The sequence below is a fragment of the Hemitrygon akajei genome, chromosome 25, assembly GCF_048418815.1.
Source record: "Hemitrygon akajei chromosome 25, sHemAka1.3, whole genome shotgun sequence".
In the NCBI taxonomy this organism is placed as follows: domain Eukaryota; kingdom Metazoa; phylum Chordata; class Chondrichthyes; order Myliobatiformes; family Dasyatidae; genus Hemitrygon; species Hemitrygon akajei.
Window position 1 is genome coordinate 2,899,659 of NC_133148.1, and position 20,256 is coordinate 2,919,914.

Consider the following 20,256-nt stretch of genomic DNA (forward strand, 5'->3'; position numbering starts at 1 on the left):
GGAAGAGGAAATAGGTATGGGTGGAGAAGGAATGGAGAGAGGAGTGGGGAGGGGGGTAATGGGGGATTGCAGAAGTGAGGGGTAAGGAAGACAAGATGGAGAGGGGAGAGGAGGAATGGGGAGAGGAAGGAGAGGGAAGACAGAGGAAGTGAGAGGCGGGGGAGCAAAGCAAAGAGAGAAGGTAGGGTAGGGGAGAGGGAAGGAGGGAGGGCAAGGAGAAAGGGAGGTGAAGGAGAGAGGGGGGGTTTAGGGGAGGAAGGAACGAGGAAGGCAGAGGGTGAGGGGTGAGGGATGATGTGGGAGAGAGAGGATAAAGGGGAGAGTGAGATATGTGCAGAGAGGGGGTGGTTATGAGTGAGAGGGGGAAATGTGAAGGGAGAGAAAGAGGAGTGGAGGAAGTGTGGTGGGGAAATGTGAAGGAAGAGAGGTTCAGTCACTGAGGTACATGTCGCTCCCTTTGCAGAGTGAATTACACCCTACTCCCCCAATGTAAGACGCCAGACCGACTTCCCAGAATGCTGATCCTTCTCTGAAAACTGTTGAAACAATCTCGTTTGCCTTCTGCCCTCACTCCTCTGCTCACCCCTCCACTCCCATTATGCCTCCCCTCTTTCCCCTTCCCCTCCCTCTCCCGTAGCCGGTACCTGGTGAGGAAGCAGTGCTTGGGTAGGCGATTTCAGGGGGAGGTACACGCTCAGCACCACGATGTGGGACACGGAGCTCAGGACGCCGGCGATGGCAGCATCCCTCATGGACAGGGGCAGCATGGTGTAGACCGTGAACGTGATGAACAGGAAAAAGTAAACCTGTGGTGATCAAACACATGGGGGGGTGTCAGACACAGGGTGAGGCTCCCTCCACACCGTCCCGTCACACACTCCCAGGGACAGGGTCAGAAACAGGGTGAGGCTCCCTCCACACCGTCCCGTCACACACTCCCAGGGACAGGGTCAGACACAGGGTGAGGCTCCCTCCACACCGTCCCGTCACACACTCCCAGGGACAGAGTCAGACACAGGGTGAGGCTCCCTCCACACCGTCCCGTCACACACACCCAGGGACAGGGTCAAACACAGGGTGAGGCTCCCTCCACACCGTCCCGTCACACACTCCCAGGGACAGGGTCAAACACAGGGTGAGGCTCCCTCCACACCGTCCCGTCACACACTCCCAGGGACAGGGTCAGACACAGGGTGAGGCTCCCTCCACACCGTCCCGTCACACACTCCCAGGGACAGGGTCAAACACAGGGTGAGGCTCCCTCCACACCGTCCCGTCACACACTCCCAGGGACAGGGTCAGACACAGGGTGAGGCTCCCTCCACACCGTCCCGTCACACACTCCCAGGGACAGGGTCAGACACAGGGTGAGGCTCCCTCCACACCGTCCCGTCACACACTCCCAGGGACAGGGTCAGACACAGGGTGGGGCTCCCTCCACACCGTCCCGTCACACACTCCCGGGGACAGGGTGAGGCTCCCTCCACACCGTCCCGTCACACACTCCCAGGGACAGGGTGAGGCTCCCTCCACACCGTCCCGTCACACACTCCCAGGGACAAGGTCAGACACAGGGTGAGGCTCCCTCCACACCGTCCCGTCACACACTCCCAGGGATAGGGTCAGACACAGGGTGAGGCTCCCTCCACACCGTCCCGTCACACACTCCCGGGGACAGGGTCAGACACAGGGTGAGGCTCCCTCCACACCGTCCCGTCACACACTCCCGGGGACAGGGTCAGACACAAGGTGAGGCTCCCTCCACACCGTCCCGTCACACACTCCCGGGGACAGGGTCAGACACAGGGTGAGGCTCCCTCCACACCGTCCCGTCACACACTCCCGGGGACAGGGTCAGACACAGGGTGAGGCTCCCTCCACACCGTCCCGTCACACACTCCCGGGGACAGGGTCAGACACAGGGTGAGGCTCCCTCCACACCGTCCCGTCACACACTCCCGGGGACAGGGTCAGACACAGGGTGAGGCTCCCTCCACACCGTCCCGTCACACACTCCCGGGGACAGGGTCAGACACAGGGTGAGTCTCCCTCCACACCGTCCCGTCACACACTCCCGGGGACAGGGTCAGACACAGGGTGAGTCTCCCTCCACACCGTCCCGTCACACACTCCCGGGGACAGGGTCAGACACAGGGTGAGTCTCCCTCCACACCGTCCCGTCACACACTCCCGGGGACAGGGTCAGACACAGGGTGAGTCTCCCTCCACACCGTCCCGTCACACACTCCCGGGGACAGGGTCAGACACAGGGTGAGTCTCCCTCCACACCGTCCCGTCACACACTCCCAGAGACAGGGTCAGACACAGGGTGAGGCTCCCTCCACACCGTCCCGTCACACACTCCCAGCGACAGGGTCAGACACAGGGTGAGGCTCCCTCCACACCGTCCCGTCACACACTCCCAGGGACAGGGTGAGGCTCCCTCCACACCGTCCCGTCACACACTCCCAGGGACAGGGTCAGACACAGGGTGAGTCTCCCTCCACACCGTCCCGTCACACACTCCCGGGGACAGGGTCAGACACAGGGTGAGGCTCCCTCCACACCGTCCCGTCACACACTCCCAGGGACAGGGTCAGACACAGGGTGAGGCTCCCTCCACACCGTCCCGTCACACACTCCCAGGGACAGGGTGAGGCTCCCTCCACACCGTCCCGTCACACACTCCCAGGGACAGGGTCAGACTAGGGTGAGTCTCCCTCCACACCGTCCCGTCACACACTCCCGGGGACAGGGTCAGACACAGGGTGAGGCTCCCTCCACACCGTCCCGTCACACACTCCCAGGGACAGGGTCAGACACAGGGTGAGGCTCCCTCCACACCGTCCCGTCACAAACTCCCAGGGACAGGGTGAGGCTCCCTCCACACCGTCCCGTCACACACTCCCAGGGACAGGGTCAGACACAGGGTGAGGCTCCCTCCACACCGTCCCATCACACACTCCCAGGGACAGGGTCAAACACAGGGTGAGGCTCCCTCCACACCGTCCCGTCACACACTCCCAGGGACAGGGTGAGGCTCCCTCCACACCGTCCCGTCACACACTCCCAGGGACAGGGTCAGACACAGGGTGAGGCTCCCTCCACACCGTACCGTCACACACTCCCAGGGACAGGGTGAGGCTCCCTCCACACCGTCCCGTCACACACTCCCAGGGACAGGGTCAGACACAGGGTGAGGCTCCCTCCACACCGTCCCATCACACACTCCCAGGGACAGGGTCAAACACAGGGTGAGGCTCCCTCCACACCGTCCCGTCACACACTCCCAGGGACAGGGTGAGGCTCCCTCCACACCGTCCCATCACACACTCCCAGGGACAGGGTCAGACACAGGGTGAGGCTCCCTCCACACCGTCCCGTCACACACTCCCAGGGACAGGGTCAGACACAGGGTGAGGCTCCCTCCACACCGTCCCGTCACACACTCCCAGGGACAGGGTGAGGCTCCCTCCACACCGTCCCGTCACACACTCCCAGGTACAGGGTCAGACACAGGGTGAGGCTCCCTCCACACCGTCCCGTCACACACTCCCAGGGACAGGGTCAGACACAGGGTGAGGCTCCCTCCATACCGTCCCGTCACACACTCCCAGGGACAGGGTCAGACACAGGGTGAGGCTCCCTCCACACCGACCCGTCACACACTCCCAGGGACAGGGTCAGACACAGGGTGAGGCTCCCTCCACACCATCCCGTCACACACTCCCAGTGACAGGGTCAGACACAGGGTGAGGCTCCCTCCACACCGTCCCGTCACACACTCCCAGTGACAGGTTGAGGCTCCCTGCACACCATCCCGTCACACACTCCCAGTGACAGGGTGAGGCTCCCTCCACACCGTTCCGTCACACACTCCCAGGGACAGGGTGAGGCTCCCTCCACACCGTCCCGTCACACACATCCAGTGACAGGGTCAGACACAGGGTGAGGCTCCCTCCCCACCGTCCCGTCGCACACTCCGAGGGACTGGATCAGACACAGGGTGAGGCTCCCTCCACACCGTCCCGTCACACACTCTGCTGGGACAGGGTGTGGCTCCCTCCACACCGTCCCGTCACACACTCCCAGGGACAGGGTCAGACACAGGGTGAGGCTCCCTCCACACCGTCCCATCACACACCCCCAGGGACAGGGTCAGACACAGGGTGAGGCTCCCTCCACACCGTCCCGTCACACACTCCCAGGGACAGGGTGAGGCTCCCTCCACACCGTCCCGTCACACACTCCCAGGGACAGGGTGTGGCTCCCACCACACCGTCCCGTCACACACTCCCAGGGACAGGGTGAGGCTCCCTCTGCACCGTCCCGTCACACACTCCCAGTGACAGGGTGAGGCTCCCCCCACACCGTCCCGTCACACACTCCCAGGGACCGGGTGAGGCTCACTCCACACCGTCCCGTCACTCACACCCAGTGACAGGGTCAGACACAGGGTGAGGCTCCCTCCACACCGTTCCGTCACACACTCCCAGTGACAGGGTGAGGCTCCCCCCACACCGTCCCGTCACACACTCCCAGGGACCGGGTGAGGCTCACTCCACACCGTCCCGTCACTCACACCCAGTGACAGGGTCAGACACAGGGTGAGGCTCCCTCCACACCGTCCCGTCGCACACTCCGAGGGACTGGGTCAGACACAGGGTGAGGCTCCCTCCACACCGTCCCGTCACACACTCCCAGGGACAGGGTCAGACACAGGGTGAGGCTCCCACCACACCGTCCCGTCACACACTCCCAGGGACAGGGTGAGGCTCCCTCCACACCGTCCCGTCACACACTCCCATGGACAGGGTGAGGCTCCCTCCACACCGTCCCGTCACACACACCCAGGGACAGGGTCAGACACAGGGTGAGGCTCCCTCCACACCGTCCCGTCACACACTCCCAGTGACAGGGTGAGGCTCCCTCCACACTGTCCCGTCACACACTCCCAGGGACAGGGTGAGGCTCCCTCCACACCGTCCCGTCACACGCTCCCAGTGACAGGATGAGGCTCTCTCCACACCGTCCCCTCACACACTCCCATGGACAGGGTCAGAGACAGGGTGAGGCTCCCTCCACACCGTCCCCTCACACACTCCCAGGGACAGGGTCAGACACAGGGTGAGGCTCCCTCCACACCGTCCCGTCGCACACTCCGAGGGACAGGGTCAGACACAGGGTGAGGCTCCCTCCACACTGTCCCGTCACACACTCCCAGTGACAGGGTGAGGCTCCCTCCACACCGTCCCGTCACACACTCCCAGGGACATGGTCAGACACAGGGTGAGGCTCCGTCCACACCATCCCGCCACACACTCCCAGTGACAGGGTGAGGCTCCCTCTATACCGTCCCGTCACACACTCCCAGTGACAGGGTGAGGGTCCCTGCACACCATCCCGTCACACATTCCCAGACACAGGGTGAGGCTCCCTCCACACCGTCCCGTCACACACTCCCGGGGACAGGGTCAGACACAGGGTGAGGCTCCCTCCACACCGTCCCGTCACACACTCCCGGGGACAGGGTCAGACACAGGGTGAGGCTCCCTCCACACCGTCCCGTCACACACTCTGCTGGGACAGGGTGTGGCTCCCTCCACACCGTCCCGTCACACACTCCCAGGGACAGGGTCAGACACAGGGTGAGGCTCCCTCCACACCGTCCCATCACACACCCCCAGGGACAGGGTCAGACACAGGGTGAGGCTCCCTCCACACCGTCCCGTCACACACTCCCAGGGACAGGGTGAGGCTCCCTCCACACCGTCCCGTCACACACTCCCAGGGACAGGGTGTGGCTCCCACCACACCGTCCCGTCACACACTCCCAGGGACAGGGTGAGGCTCCCTCTGCACCGTCCCGTCACACACTCCCAGTGACAGGGTGAGGCTCCCCCCACACCGTCCCGTCACACACTCCCAGGGACCGGGTGAGGCTCACTCCACACCGTCCCGTCACTCACACCCAGTGACAGGGTCAGACACAGGGTGAGGCTCCCTCCACACCGTTCCGTCACACACTCCCAGTGACAGGGTGAGGCTCCCCCCACACCGTCCCGTCACACACTCCCAGGGACCGGGTGAGGCTCACTCCACACCGTCCCGTCACTCACACCCAGTGACAGGGTCAGACACAGGGTGAGGCTCCCTCCACACCGTCCCGTCGCACACTCCGAGGGACTGGGTCAGACACAGGGTGAGGCTCCCTCCACACCGTCCCGTCACACACTCCCAGGGACAGGGTCAGACACAGGGTGAGGCTCCCACCACACCGTCCCGTCACACACTCCCAGGGACAGGGTGAGGCTCCCTCCACACCGTCCCGTCACACACTCCCATGGACAGGGTGAGGCTCCCTCCACACCGTCCCGTCACACACACCCAGGGACAGGGTCAGACACAGGGTGAGGCTCCCTCCACACCGTCCCGTCACACACTCCCAGTGACAGGGTGAGGCTCCCTCCACACTGTCCCGTCACACACTCCCAGGGACAGGGTGAGGCTCCCTCCACACCGTCCCGTCACACGCTCCCAGTGACAGGATGAGGCTCTCTCCACACCGTCCCCTCACACACTCCCATGGACAGGGTCAGAGACAGGGTGAGGCTCCCTCCACACCGTCCCCTCACACACTCCCAGGGACAGGGTCAGACACAGGGTGAGGCTCCCTCCACACCGTCCCGTCGCACACTCCGAGGGACAGGGTCAGACACAGGGTGAGGCTCCCTCCACACTGTCCCGTCACACACTCCCAGTGACAGGGTGAGGCTCCCTCCACACCGTCCCGTCACACACTCCCAGGGACATGGTCAGACACAGGGTGAGGCTCCGTCCACACCATCCCGCCACACACTCCCAGTGACAGGGTGAGGCTCCCTCTATACCGTCCCGTCACACACTCCCAGTGACAGGGTGAGGGTCCCTGCACACCATCCCGTCACACATTCCCAGACACAGGGTGAGGCTCCCTCCACACCGTCCCGTCACACACTCCCGGGGACAGGGTCAGACACAGGGTGAGGCTCCCTCCACACCGTCCCGTCCACACACTCCCGGGGGACAGGGTCAGACACAGGGTGAGGCTCCCTCCACACCGTCCCGTCACACACTCCCAGGGACAGGGTCAGACACAGGGTGAGGCTCCCTCCACACCGTCCCGTCGCACACTCCGAGGGACAGGGTCAGACACAGGGTGAGGCTCCCTCCACACCGTCCCGTCACACACTCCCAGGGACAGGGTCAGACGCAGGGTGAGGCTCCTCCACACTGTCCCGTCACACACTCCCAGTGACAGGGTGAGGCTCCCTCCACACCGTCCCGTCACACACTCCCAGGGACAGGGTGAGGCTCCCTCCACACCGTCCCGTCACACACTCCCAGGGACAGGGTGAGGCTCCCTCCACACCGTCCTGTCACACACACCCAGTGACAGGGTCAGACACAGGGTGAGGCTCCCTCCACACTGTCCCGTCACACACTCCCAGTGACAGGGTGAGGCTCCCTGCACACCATCCCGTCACACACTCCCAGACACAGGGTGAGGCTCCCTCCACACCGTCCCGTCACACACTCCCAGGGACAGGGTGAGGCTCCCTCCACACCGTCCCGTCACACACACCCAGTGACAGGGTCAGACACAGGTTGAGGCTCCCTCCACACCGTCCCGTCACACACACCCAGTGACAGGGTCAGACACAGGGTGAGGCTCCTTCCACAGCGTCCTGTCACACACTCCCAGGGACAGGGTCAGACACAGGGTGAGGCTCTCTCCACCACCGTCCGACACACACCTCCCAGGGACAGGGTCAGACACAGGGTGAGGCTCCCTCCACACCGTCCCGTTACACACTTCCAGTGACAGGGTGAGGCTCCCTCCACACCGTCCCGTCACACACTCCCAAGGACTGGGTCAGACACAGGGTGAGGCTCCCTCCACCACCGTCCCGTCACACACTCCCAGTGACAGGGTGAGGCTCCCTGCACACCATCCCGTCACACACTCCCAGTGACAGGGTGAGACTCCCTCCACCACCGTCCCGTCACACACTCCCAGGGACAGGGTCAGACACAGGGTGAGGCTCCCTCCACACCGTCCCGTCACACACCTCCCAGGGACAGGGTCAGACACAGGTGAGGCTCCCTCCACAACGTCCCGTCACACACTCCCAGTGACAGGGTCAGACACAGGGTGAGGCTCCCTCCACACCGTTCCGTCACACACACCCAGGGACAGGGTGAGTCTCCCTCCACACCGTCCCGTCACACACTCCCAGGGACAGGGTGAGGCTCCCTCCACACCGTCCCGTCACACACATCCAGTGACAGGGTCAGACACAGGGTGAGGCTCCCTCCACACCGTCCTGTCACACACTCCCAGTGACAGGGTCAGACACAGGGTGAGGCTCCCTCCACACCGTCCTGTCACACACTCCCAGGGACAGGGTCAGACACAGGGTGAGGCTCCCTCCACACCGTCCCGTCGCACACTCCGAGGGACTGGGTCAGACACAGGGTGAGGCTCCCTCCACACCGTCCGTCACACACTCCCAGGGACAGGGTCAGACACAGGGTGAGGCTCCCTCCACACCGTCCCGTCACACACTCCCAGGGACAGGGTCAGACACAGGGTGAGGCTCCCTCCACACCGTCCCGTCACACACTCCCAGGGACAGGGTGAGGCCTCCCTCCACACCGTCCCGTCACACACTCCCAGGGACAGGGTGAGGCTCCCTCCACACCGTCCCGTCACACACACCCCAGTGACAGGGTCAGACACAGGGTGAGGCTCCCTCCACACTGTCCCGTCACACACTCCCCAGTGACAGGGTCAGACACAGGGTGAGGCTCCCTCCACACCGTCCCGTCACACACACACCCAGTGACAGGGTCAGACAGAGGGTGAGGCTCCCTCCATACCGTCCTGTCACACACTCCCAGGGACAGGGTCAGACACAGGCTGAGGCTCCCTCCACACCGTCCCGTCGCACACTCCCGAGGGACAGGGTCAGACACAGGGTGAGGCTCCCTCCACACCGTCCCGTTACACACTTCCAGTGACAGGGTGAGGCTCCCTCCACACCGTCCCGTCACACACTCCCAGTGACAGGGTGAGACTCCCTCCACACCGTCCCGTCACACACTCCCAAGGACAGGGTCAGACACAGGGTGAGGCTCCCTCCACAACGTCCCGTCACACACTCCCAGTGACAGGGTCAGACACAGGGTGAGGCTCCCTCCACACCGTTCCGTCACACACACCCAGGGACAGGGTGAGTCTCCCTCCACACCGTCCCGTCACACACTCCCAGGGACAGGGTGAGGCTCCCTCCACACCGTCCCGTCACACACATCCAGTGACAGGGTCAGACACAGGGTGAGGCTCCCTTCACACCGTCCTGTCACACACTCCCAGGGACAGGGTCAGACACAGGGTGAGGCTCCCTCCACACCGTCCCGTCACACACTCCCAGGGACAGGGTCAGGACACAGGGTGAGGCTCCCTCCACACCGTCCCGTCGCACACTCCGAGGGACTGGGTCAGACACAGGGTGAGGCTCCCTCCACACCGTCCGTCACACACTCCCAGGGACAGGGTCAGACACAGGGTGAGGCTCCCTCCACACCGTCCCGTCACACACTCCCAGGGACAGGGTCAGACACAGGGTGAGGCTCCCTCCACACCGTCCCGTCACACACTCCCAGTGACAGGGTGAGGCTCCCTCCACACCGTCCCGTCACACACTCCCAGGGACAGGGTCAGACACAGGGTGAGGCTCCCTCCACACCATCCCGTCACACACTCCCAGGGACAGGGTGAGGCTCCCTCCACACCGTCCCGTCACACACTCCCAGGGACAGGGTCAGACACAGGGTGAGGCTCCCTCCACACCGTCCCGTCACACACTCCCAGTGACGGGGTCAGACACAGGGTGAGGCTCCCTCCACACCGTCCCGTCACCACACTCCCAGGGACAGGGTGAGGCTCACTCCACACCGTCCCGTCACACACTCCCGGGACAGGGTCAGACACAGGGTGAGACTCCCTCCACACCGTCCCGTCACACACTGCCAGGGACAGGGTCAGACACAGGGTGAGACTCCCTCCACACCGTCCCGTCACACACTCCCAGGGACAGGGTCAGACACAGGGTGAGGCTCCCTCCACACCGTCCCGTCACACACTCCCAGGGACAGGGTGAGGCTCACTCCCCACCATCCCGTCACACACTCCCGGGGACAGGGTCAGACACAGGGTGAGACTCCCTCCACACCGTCCCCGTCACACACTGCCAGGGACAGGGTCAGACACAGGGTGAGACTCCCTCCACAACCGTCCCGTCACACACTCCCAGGGACAGGGTCAGACACAGGGTGAGGCTCCCTCCACACCGTCCTGTCACACACTCCCAGTGACGGGGTCAGACACAGGGTGAGGCTCCCTCCACACCGTCCCGTCACACACTCCCAGTGACAGGGTGAGGCTCCCTCCACACCGTCCTGTCACACACTCCCAGGGACAGGGTCAGACACAGGGTGAGGCTCCCTCCACACCGTCCCGTCACACACTCCCAGTGACAGGGTGAGGCTCCCTCCACACCGTCCCGTCACACACTCCCAGGGACAGGGTCAGACACAGGGTGAGGCTCCCTCCACACCGTCCTGTCACACACTCCCAGGGACAGGGTCAGATACAGGGTGAGGCTCCCTCCACACCGTCCCGTCACACACTCCCAGTGACAGGGTGAGGCTCCCTCCACACCGTCCCGTCACACACTCCCAGGGACAGGGTCAGACACAGGGTGAGGCTCCCTCCACACCGTCCCGTCACACACTCCCAGTGACGGGGTCAGACACAGGGTGAGGCTCCCTCCACACCGTCCCGTCACACACTCCCAGTGACAGGGTGAGGCTCCCTCCACACCGTCCCCTCACACACTCCCGGGGACAGGGTCAGACACAGGGTGAGGCTCCCTCCACACCGTCCCGTCACACACTCCCAGTGACAGGGTGAGGCTCCCTCCACACCGTCCCGTCACACACTCCCAAGGACAGGGTCAGACACAGGGTGAGGCTCCCTCCACACCGTCCCGTCACACACTCCCAGGGACAGGGTGAGGCTCCCTCCACACCGTCCTGTCACACACTCCCAGGGACAGGGTCAGAGACAGGGTGAGGCTCCCTCCACACCGTCCCGTCACACACTCCCAGTGACAGGGTGAGGCTCCCTCCACACCGTCCCGTCACACACTCCCAAGGACAGGGTCAGACACAGGGTGAGGCTCCCTCCACACCGTCCCGTCACACACTCCCAGTGACAGGGTGAGGCTCCCTCCACACCGTCCTGTCACACACTCCCAGGGACAGGGTCAGAGACAGGGTGAGGCTCCCTCCACACCGTCCTGTCACACACTCCCAAGGACAGGGTCAGACACAGGGTGAGGCTCCCTCCACACCGTCCCGTCACACACTCCCAGGGACAGGGTGAGGCTCCCTCCACACCGTCCTGTCACACACTCCCAGGGACAGGGTCAGAGACAGGGTGAGGCTCCCTCCACACCGTCCCGTCACACACTCCCAGTGACAGGGTGAGGCTCCCTCCACACCGTCCCGTCACACACTCCCAAGGACAGGGTCAGACACAGGGTGAGGCTCCCTCCACACCGTCCCGTCACACACTCCCAGTGACAGGGTGAGGCTCCCTCCACACCGTCCTGTCACACACTCCCAGGGACAGGGTCAGAGACAGGGTGAGGCTCCCTCCACACCGTCCCCTCACACACTCCCAGGGACAGGGTCAGACACAGGGTGAGGCTCCCTCCACACCGTCCCGTCACACACTCCCAGGGACAGGGTGAGGCTCCCTCCACACCGTCCCGTCACACACTCCCAGTGACAGGGTGAGGCTCCCTCCACACCGTCCCGTCACACACTCCCAAGGACAGGGTCAGACACAGGGTGAGGCTCCCTCCACACCGTCCCGTCACACACTCCCAGTGACAGGGTGAGGCTCCCTCCACACCGTCCTGTCACACACTCCCAGGGACAGGGTCAGACACAGGGTGAGGCTCCCTCCACACCGTCCCGTCACACACTCCCAGGGACAGGGTGAGGCTCCCTCCACACCGTCCTGTCACACACTCCCAGGGACAGGGTCAGAGACAGGGTGAGGCTCCCTCCACACCGTCCCGTCACACACTCCCAGTGACAGGGTGAGGCTCCCTCCACACCGTCCCGTCACACACTCCCAAGGACAGGGTCAGACACAGGGTGAGGCTCCCTCCACACCGTCCCGTCACACACTCCCAGTGACAGGGTGAGGCTCCCTCCACACCGTCCTGTCACACACTCCCAGGGACAGGGTCAGAGACAGGGTGAGGCTCCCTCCACACCGTCCTGTCACACACTCCCAAGGACAGGGTCAGACACAGGGTGAGGCTCCCTCCACACCGTCCCGTCACACACTCCCAGGGACAGGGTGAGGCTCCCTCCACACCGTCCTGTCACACACTCCCAGGGACAGGGTCAGAGACAGGGTGAGGCTCCCTCCACACCGTCCCGTCACACACTCCCAGTGACAGGGTGAGGCTCCCTCCACACCGTCCCGTCACACACTCCCAAGGACAGGGTCAGACACAGGGTGAGGCTCCCTCCACACCGTCCCGTCACACACTCCCAGTGACAGGGTGAGGCTCCCTCCACACCGTCCTGTCACACACTCCCAGGGACAGGGTCAGAGACAGGGTGAGGCTCCCTCCACACCGTCCCCTCACACACTCCCAGGGACAGGGTCAGACACAGGGTGAGGCTCCCTCCACACCGTCCCGTCACACACTCCCAGGGACAGGGTGAGGCTCACTCCACACCGTCCCGTCACACACTCCCAGGGACAGGGTCAGACACAGGGTGAGACTCCCTCCACACCGTCCCGTCACACACTCCCAGGGACAGGGTCAGACACAGGGTGAGACTCCCTCCACACCGTCCCGTCACACACTCCCAGTGACAGGGTCGGACACAGGGTGAGGGAAAGGGAGAGCGGAACGGGAAAGGGGGAAGGAGTAAGGAGAATAACGGAGATGGAACAGGAAAAGGAGTCAAGCAGGGAAAGATGAAATGAGGTTGGAGAGGGAAGGGGCAGTGAATGGCTAATTGGGAGGGCGATGGGAAGGGGTAAGGAGGTTGGGAAGATGGAGTAGTGGACTAGGAGAGGTACAGGGGTTTAGCAGATGGGGAAGATGATGTAAAGGACAGGGGGAGAGGGTAAATATGCAAAACAATTGGTGGGGCAGAGGATGTGTCAGGTGATACAAGTGACACCTGCTCCCCTTTACCAGCCATTCCCTACCATCCTGTCCCCTGGCTCTTACCTGATCCCAGGCGTTGACGACAGGCCCTTCGAAGATGAAGACGTAACCCATAGTGATTAGACAGGCCCAGATCAGCAGCGATAGGGCCTTCATGCCCCTGCTGAACACGAAGTCCACGAAAGCCAGGCCCAGGGTGCACAGGAAGACTCCGAGAGCCACCACAACAGTGGCGAAGAAGGCCACATTGTCCGATACCTCCTGCACCAAGAGAGGAAGTGATGGGAGTCAGTCCTGCCCCCTCTATCCCCTACCTGGGGTTTCTCGCCAATCCTCCCCACCTGACAGAAATTTTATAAAACCACGAGAGGAACTGACGGAGTGGACACCCTTTTATGCAGGGTGGAAATATCTCATCCAGGGGGCATGCATTTAAAGTGGGGGGGTGTGGGGATACGTTCAAAGCAGAAGTGCAGAGCAGGTTAATGTTTTAACAGGGAGTGTTGGGTGTCTGGGTGATGGAGGGTGTTACAGCAGAGGTGTCCAAGAGGCTCCTGAATAAACACGTGAATCTGCAGAGAATTGAGGGGTGTATGGAGATGGCCGAAGAGATCAGATTAGTTACCAGCAGCAGAAAATCCACAGATGCTGGAAAGACCATGGACACACACGCAAAATGCTGGAGGCACTCAGCAGACCAGGCAGCATCTATGGATCTATGGAAAAGAGTAAGCAGTTGACGTTTCGGGCCGAGACCCTTCTTCAGGACTGGTAAACAGATGAGAAGGGAGGGTAAGATGGTGGGGGGAGCGGAGGAAGAAGTACAAAGGGGTACGTGATAGGTGAAGCCGGGAGAGCGGGAGGGGTGAAATAAAGAGCGGAGAAGTCAATTGGCGAAAGAGATAAAGGGTTGGAGACGGGGAATTCTGATAGGAGAGCACAGAAGGCTATGGAAGAAAGAGAAAGGGTTGGAGGACCAGAGGGTGCTGATGGTCAGGTAAGGAGATAAGCTGACAGAAGGAAATGGGAATGGGGAATGGTGAAGGAGAGCGGGGGTGCAATTTGGAATTTCAAGAAATCAATGACGCCATCAGGTTGGAGGCTACCGAAATGGAATGGTTCTCCAACCTGAGTGTGACCTCATCACAGCAGTAGAGGAGGCCGTGGACTAACATGTCTAGGTTAGTTAGCTAGTTAATTATTAGTTGAATCAGTTAGGCAGATTACAGGGCCTATTCCTGTGCTGTACTGGTAAATTAGTATCAGAATCAGATTTCATATCTCCAGTATGTGTCATGAAATTTGCTAAATTTGCGGCAGCAGTGAAAAATAAAACTGAATGATTGTAGGTATATATACAGTGGTATGCAAAAGTTTGGGCACCCTGGTCAAAATTTCTGTTACTGTGAATAGCTAAGTGAGTAAAAGATGACCGGATTTCCAAAAGGCATAATGTTAAAGATGACACATTCCTTTAATATTTTAAGCAAGATTACTTTCTTTTTTCCATCTTTTACAGTTTCAAAATAACAAAAAAGGAAAAGGTCCCGAAGCAAAAGTTTGGGCACCCTGCATGGTCAGTACTTAGTAACACCCCCTTTGGCAAGTATCACACTTTCTGTAGCCAACTAAGAGTCTTTCAATTCTTGTTTCGCCCATTCTTCCTTGCAAAAGACTTCTAGTTCTGTGAGATTCTTGGACCTCTTTTGAGGTCTATCCAGATTTTCGATGATGTTTGGGTCGGGGGACTGTGAGGGCCATGGCAAAACCCTCAGCTGGTGCCTCTTGAGGTAGTCCATTGTGGATTTTGAGGTGTGTTTAGGATCATTATCCTGTTGTAGAACCCATCCTCTTTTCATCTTCGGCTTTTTTACAGACGATGTGATGTTTGCTTCCAGAACTTGCTGGTATTTAATTGAATTCATTCTTCCCTCTACCAGTGAAATGTTCCCCGTGCCACTGGCTGCAACACAAGCCCAAAGCATGATCGATTCCACCCGTGCTTAACAGTTGGAGAGGTGTTCTTTTCATGAAATTCTGCACCCTTTTTTCTCCAAACACACCTTTACTCATTGCGGCCAAAAAGTTCTATTTCAACTTCATCAGTCCACAGGACTTGTTTCCAAAATGTATCAGGCTTGTTTAGATGTTTCTTTGCAAATTTCTGACGCTGAATTTTGTGGTGAGGATGCAGGAAAGGTTTTCTTCTGATGACTCGTCCATGAAGGTCATATTTGTGCAGGTGTTGCTGCACAGTAGAACAGTGCACCACCACTCCAGACGCTGCTAAATCTTCCTGAAGGTCTTTTGCAGTCAAACGGGGGTTTTGATTTGCCTTTCCAGCAATTCTACGAGCAGTTCTCTCGGAAAGTTTTCTTGGTCTTCCAAGACCTCAACTTGCCCTCCAATGTTCCTGTTAACTGCCATTTCTTAATTACATTACGAACTGAGGAAACGGCTACCTGAAAACACTTTGCTATCTTCTTATAGCCTTCTCCTGATTTGTGGGCACCATTTATTTTAATTTTCAGAGTGCTAAAAACAAAAATAATACACTAATCTTGCTTAAAATGTTGAAAAGAATGTTTCATCTTTAACTTTATGACTTTTGGAGATCAGTTCATCTTCTACTCACTTAACTATTCACAGTAACAGAACTTTGATCAGGAGTGCCCAAACCTTTGCATGCCACTGTATGTATATTAAATAGTTAAGTTAAAATAAGTAGTGGAAAGAAACAGAAATTAATGGCAAAGGGGAATAAGCTGTTTCTGAATTGCTCAGTGTGGGCCTTTAGGCTTCTGTACCTTTTTCCTGTGGTAAAAAATGAGAAGAGGGAGTGTCTTGGGTGGTGGGTGTCCTCAATGATGAAAGCTGCCTTCCTGAGGCATCGCTCCTCGAAGATGTTTTGGATACTACAGAGACTGGTACCCTTGATGGAGCTGACTAATTTTAAAACTTTCTGCAACTTACTTTGATCCTGTGCAGTAATCACACCCCCCACCCTCACATGCCAGACTATTATGCAGTCAGTCAGAGTGCTCTCTAGGGTACATATGAGAAGTTTTTGAGTCTTTTTCAGGTGACAAGTCAGATTAAACTCCAATTGAAATATAGCCCCTGTCTTGCCTTCTTTATAGTTGTATCAATATGTTGTGACCAGCTTAGATCCTCAGAGATATTGACCCCTAGCAACTTGAAATTTCTCACTCCCTCCACTTCTGATCCCTCTATGAGGACTGGTTTGTGTGTCCTTGTTCTGTAAACTGGTTTCTTACTGTCATGTATACTGAGGTACAGTGAAAAGTTTCCGATTTACTTTAGCTTTTCTGGTGTATCTCAGTTTAAAGTCGATAGAATTGTTAAGTAGGCATATAGTGTGTTGGCCTTCATTAGTTAGGGGATTAAGTATGTTGCAGCAGCTGTGGAATATTATGTTCGAATCAGGTCACCTCATTATTGGAAGGATAGAAAAGCTTCAGAAAGGGTCTAGAGGAAATTTACCAGGATGCTGACTGGACTAGAGGGCAAGTCTTATGAAGATAGGGCGAGCGAGCTGGGGCTTTTCTCTTTGGAGCAAAGGAGAATGAGAGGCAACTTGATAGAGGTGTACAAGATGGTAAAAGCCACAGATAGAGCAGACAGCCAGATAGTGGAAATAGGTAGAGCAAAGTTTAGCAGGGATGTCAGTGGTAAGTTCTTCACACAGGGAGTGGGTATGTGGAATGTTTTGCCAGTATTAGTGGTAGAGGCAGATGTATTAGGGTCATTTAAGGTGGGTACATGGATGGAAGGAAAATGGAAGGCCAAGTGGGAGGGAAGGGATAGATCGATCTTGGAGTTGGTTAAAAGGTCTGCACAATATTGTGGGCTGAGGGGCATGTACCACTCCAGAGCATTCTATGTTCTGTGTGTTATGTACCAAGATACAGCAAAAAAAAACTATCTGCATAGAACTCTTTAGATAGTGCATTAAGGTAGTACCCAGTAAAACAATAACAGAGAGAAGAGTAAAGTGTTACAGTTGTGATGGGCAAATCGAGTTTGAGATGGGGTCCAGAGTTGACCCTATTAACCTGTGCTGCTGTTGAGAGAGAGAGAGGGGGAGGCATCCAGCGCAAATGTGAGAGAGAGAGAGAGAGAAAGAGAGAAGATTTAATGTTATGGTTCTTCGGCTGATTGTTTACCTTTGCTCCAAGGACACTTTAGCCTGCTTGTTAAGATTCCTGCAGAGAGAGCAGGGAGGAGCCGGTTGATGGACAGCCGGTGTCCGGCATGTGGAGATAAAATGCAGGTCTGCTAAGACACAGGCAGACACACCACGGGACACTGAACGAGCTTTGTGCACCCACGTGAAGGCAGGGGTTTTAGAGGATCGATTCGGGGAAATCGATCAGTGGCTCACAGTGTGAGAAGGTGCGACCGGTGGGGAACTGTTTGTGTGTTCACCCTCGCCTGGGTGACAGGTCCACCACTGAAGAACGGTCGTACGTGGTACGGTCATAGTCGGTGACCACAACAGGAAGACAACGGGAAGATGGACGGCATCACCTCTCATCACCTCTCTCTCCAACGGTACTCAAACAACTACCTCGAACTGAACTGAACTCTGCGTCATATCGTAAGACTGTATCCATTTACCCCTAGCTCCGGAAGAGCCTGGTTTTGGTTCCTATTTCCACACTTTCTGTATATATCATTGCTAAACTGTTTGATATATTTGCATTTTATAGTATTGTATTACTTAGTTTACTAATAAACACTATTAGTTTACGGTAATACCAGACTCCAAGGTGTTTTCCATTTCTGCTGGTTCTTAACCCGGTCACGGGGTACGTGACACAGTATAGAGAACGTGTGGTGCATATGTAGACAATAAGGACATAACAAGGTAGATTCTGAGTTCAAGTGTCCAACCTATCGTACTAGGGAACTATTAATCTTACGTCAGTGATGTAGAAACTGTCCTTGAGCCTGGTGGTATATGCTTTCAGGATTTTGTATCTTCTGCCCACTCGAAGAGGGGCGAAGAGAGACCATGGATACAGGTACATGGTTCCCTGAAAGTGATGATACGGATAGACAGGATGGTGAAGCAGGCACCTGGCACACTGGCCTTCTCTTCATCAGTCAGGGCACTGAGTACAGGATTTGGGATGTCATGTTACAGCTGTACCAGATGTTGGTAAGACCACACCTGGGGTACTGTGTACAGTTCTGGTCACCCAGCTAGAGGAAGGATATGTTTAAGCTGGAGAGAATGCAGAGAAGATTCATGAAGATGTTACCGGGGCTGGAGAGCGTGAGTGATCAGGAGAGGCTGGAGAGGCTGGGCTCTTTCTCTCCATTCCCAGGAATCACACTCCTGAAATCCCAGCATTCCTACAATCAGGGGCGGGCTTCAAACCCCTTCTCCCAAGCTTTCTGCCACCGATTGTGCAGTAACACAAGTCAAAAGGGAGGGTGGTGGTGGAGGGGTGGTTAGTGGGGGCAGGAGCAGAGATCCAGAAGCAGGAGCAGATGGGAGGCTGAGGGTCTCACAGAGGAACGTACCAGTCCTCGGCTGAAGAAGAGGATGATCAGGGCAATCGAAGCCGTACTGATGACGAGAAGCAGCAGCACCAGGAGAGGGAACTGCTGGCTGACCCGATGGTAGGACTCGTACAGGTGATGGTCAGGACGGGGCACATCTGACCGCCTCCCCCTGCCTGGGGGACACTCTGCCGCACCAGACATGCCCCCCCACACAGCCACCATGCAGGACTTGCTTCCAAGCCCCACCACCTCAACCACCACTCCCCTCGCCTCACGGTCCTTTACACACAGACGCCATTGCCAGCCAGCTCAGTGAGGATCAGAGTCCCAGCTCTCTCCGCAAGTCCAAATTCTGCAAGAGACAGAAAGATCAGGTTATAACATGGAGTTTGCAGCTGAAATAACAGATCCCTAGGACTGGGATCCAACCCAGAGGGTTCGAGGGTTTCTATATAGAATACCAGATTCCTGGGAGTAAGTTACAGACTGGAATCTAATTGGGGGTTCGGGGGTTTATACATAGAATAACAAATCTTTAAGAGAGAGTTACAGGCAGGGAGGTAATCAAGGGGTTCAGGGATTATATATAGAATACAGTCACAGGCTGAGATTTGATCCAAAGGTTTGGTGAGATTTCTATGTAAAATAAGAAATCCCCAGAATGGAGTTACAGGCTGGAATTTAATCCAAGGATCATTGGATTACACAGAGTAACATTTCTGGCTTTTTTCCTCTTCTTCTCCAGCCTCGATGAGTTCCAGTTTCAGTCCAAAATCTCGATTCTTTATTCCTTTCCATGGATGTTGCCTGACTGGCTGAGTTCCTCCAGCATTTTGTGTGTTTTTCTACAGAACTGGGAGTGGGTTACAGGCTAGAATCCACTCCAGGGGTTCGGAGCAGTTTATATGTAGAATATGAGATGTGCAGGAGCGAGTTAAAGGCTGAGATATAATCCAGGATTTACAGGGGTCTATAAAAAGTATTCCCCCCACCCCCCCTGGAAGTTTTCATGTCTCATTATTTTACAACATTAAATCACATTGGATTTAATCTGGCTTTCTTGAAGAATCTTTTGTGTCAAAATGAGAACAAATTGGTCTAAATGTACTACAAATATTAAACACAAAAAAAATGATTGCATAATTACTCATCCCCTTCAAGTCAGTATTTGGTAGATGCACCTTTGGCAGCAATTACAGCTTTGAGTCTGTGAGGATAGGTCCCTATCAGCTTTGCACATCTGGACACTGCAATTTTTCCCCATTCTTCTTTACAAAACTGCTCAAATTCCATCATATTGCATGGGGATTGTGAGGGAACAGCCTTTTCAAGTCCAGCCACAAATTCTCAGTTAGATTGAGGTCTGGATTCTGACCAGGAGATTAACTTTGTTAGTTTTGAGACATTCCTG

At 57.7% G+C, this 20,256-nt stretch overlaps 1 protein-coding gene across 1 annotated transcript in view; it reads right to left on the reverse strand.

The window, feature by feature from the left end:
* The window catches only part of LOC140716329 (adenylate cyclase type 2-like), a 66,434-nt gene that overhangs the window by 36,365 nt on the left and 9,813 nt on the right, over window positions 1-20,256 (reverse strand). The window contains 3 exon segments of the mRNA XM_073028941.1: window positions 645-806; window positions 13,374-13,571; window positions 18,864-19,197. Coding sequence (XP_072885042.1) covers window positions 645-806; window positions 13,374-13,571; window positions 18,864-19,067 — 564 coding nt within the window. The 5' untranslated portion in view covers window positions 19,068-19,197.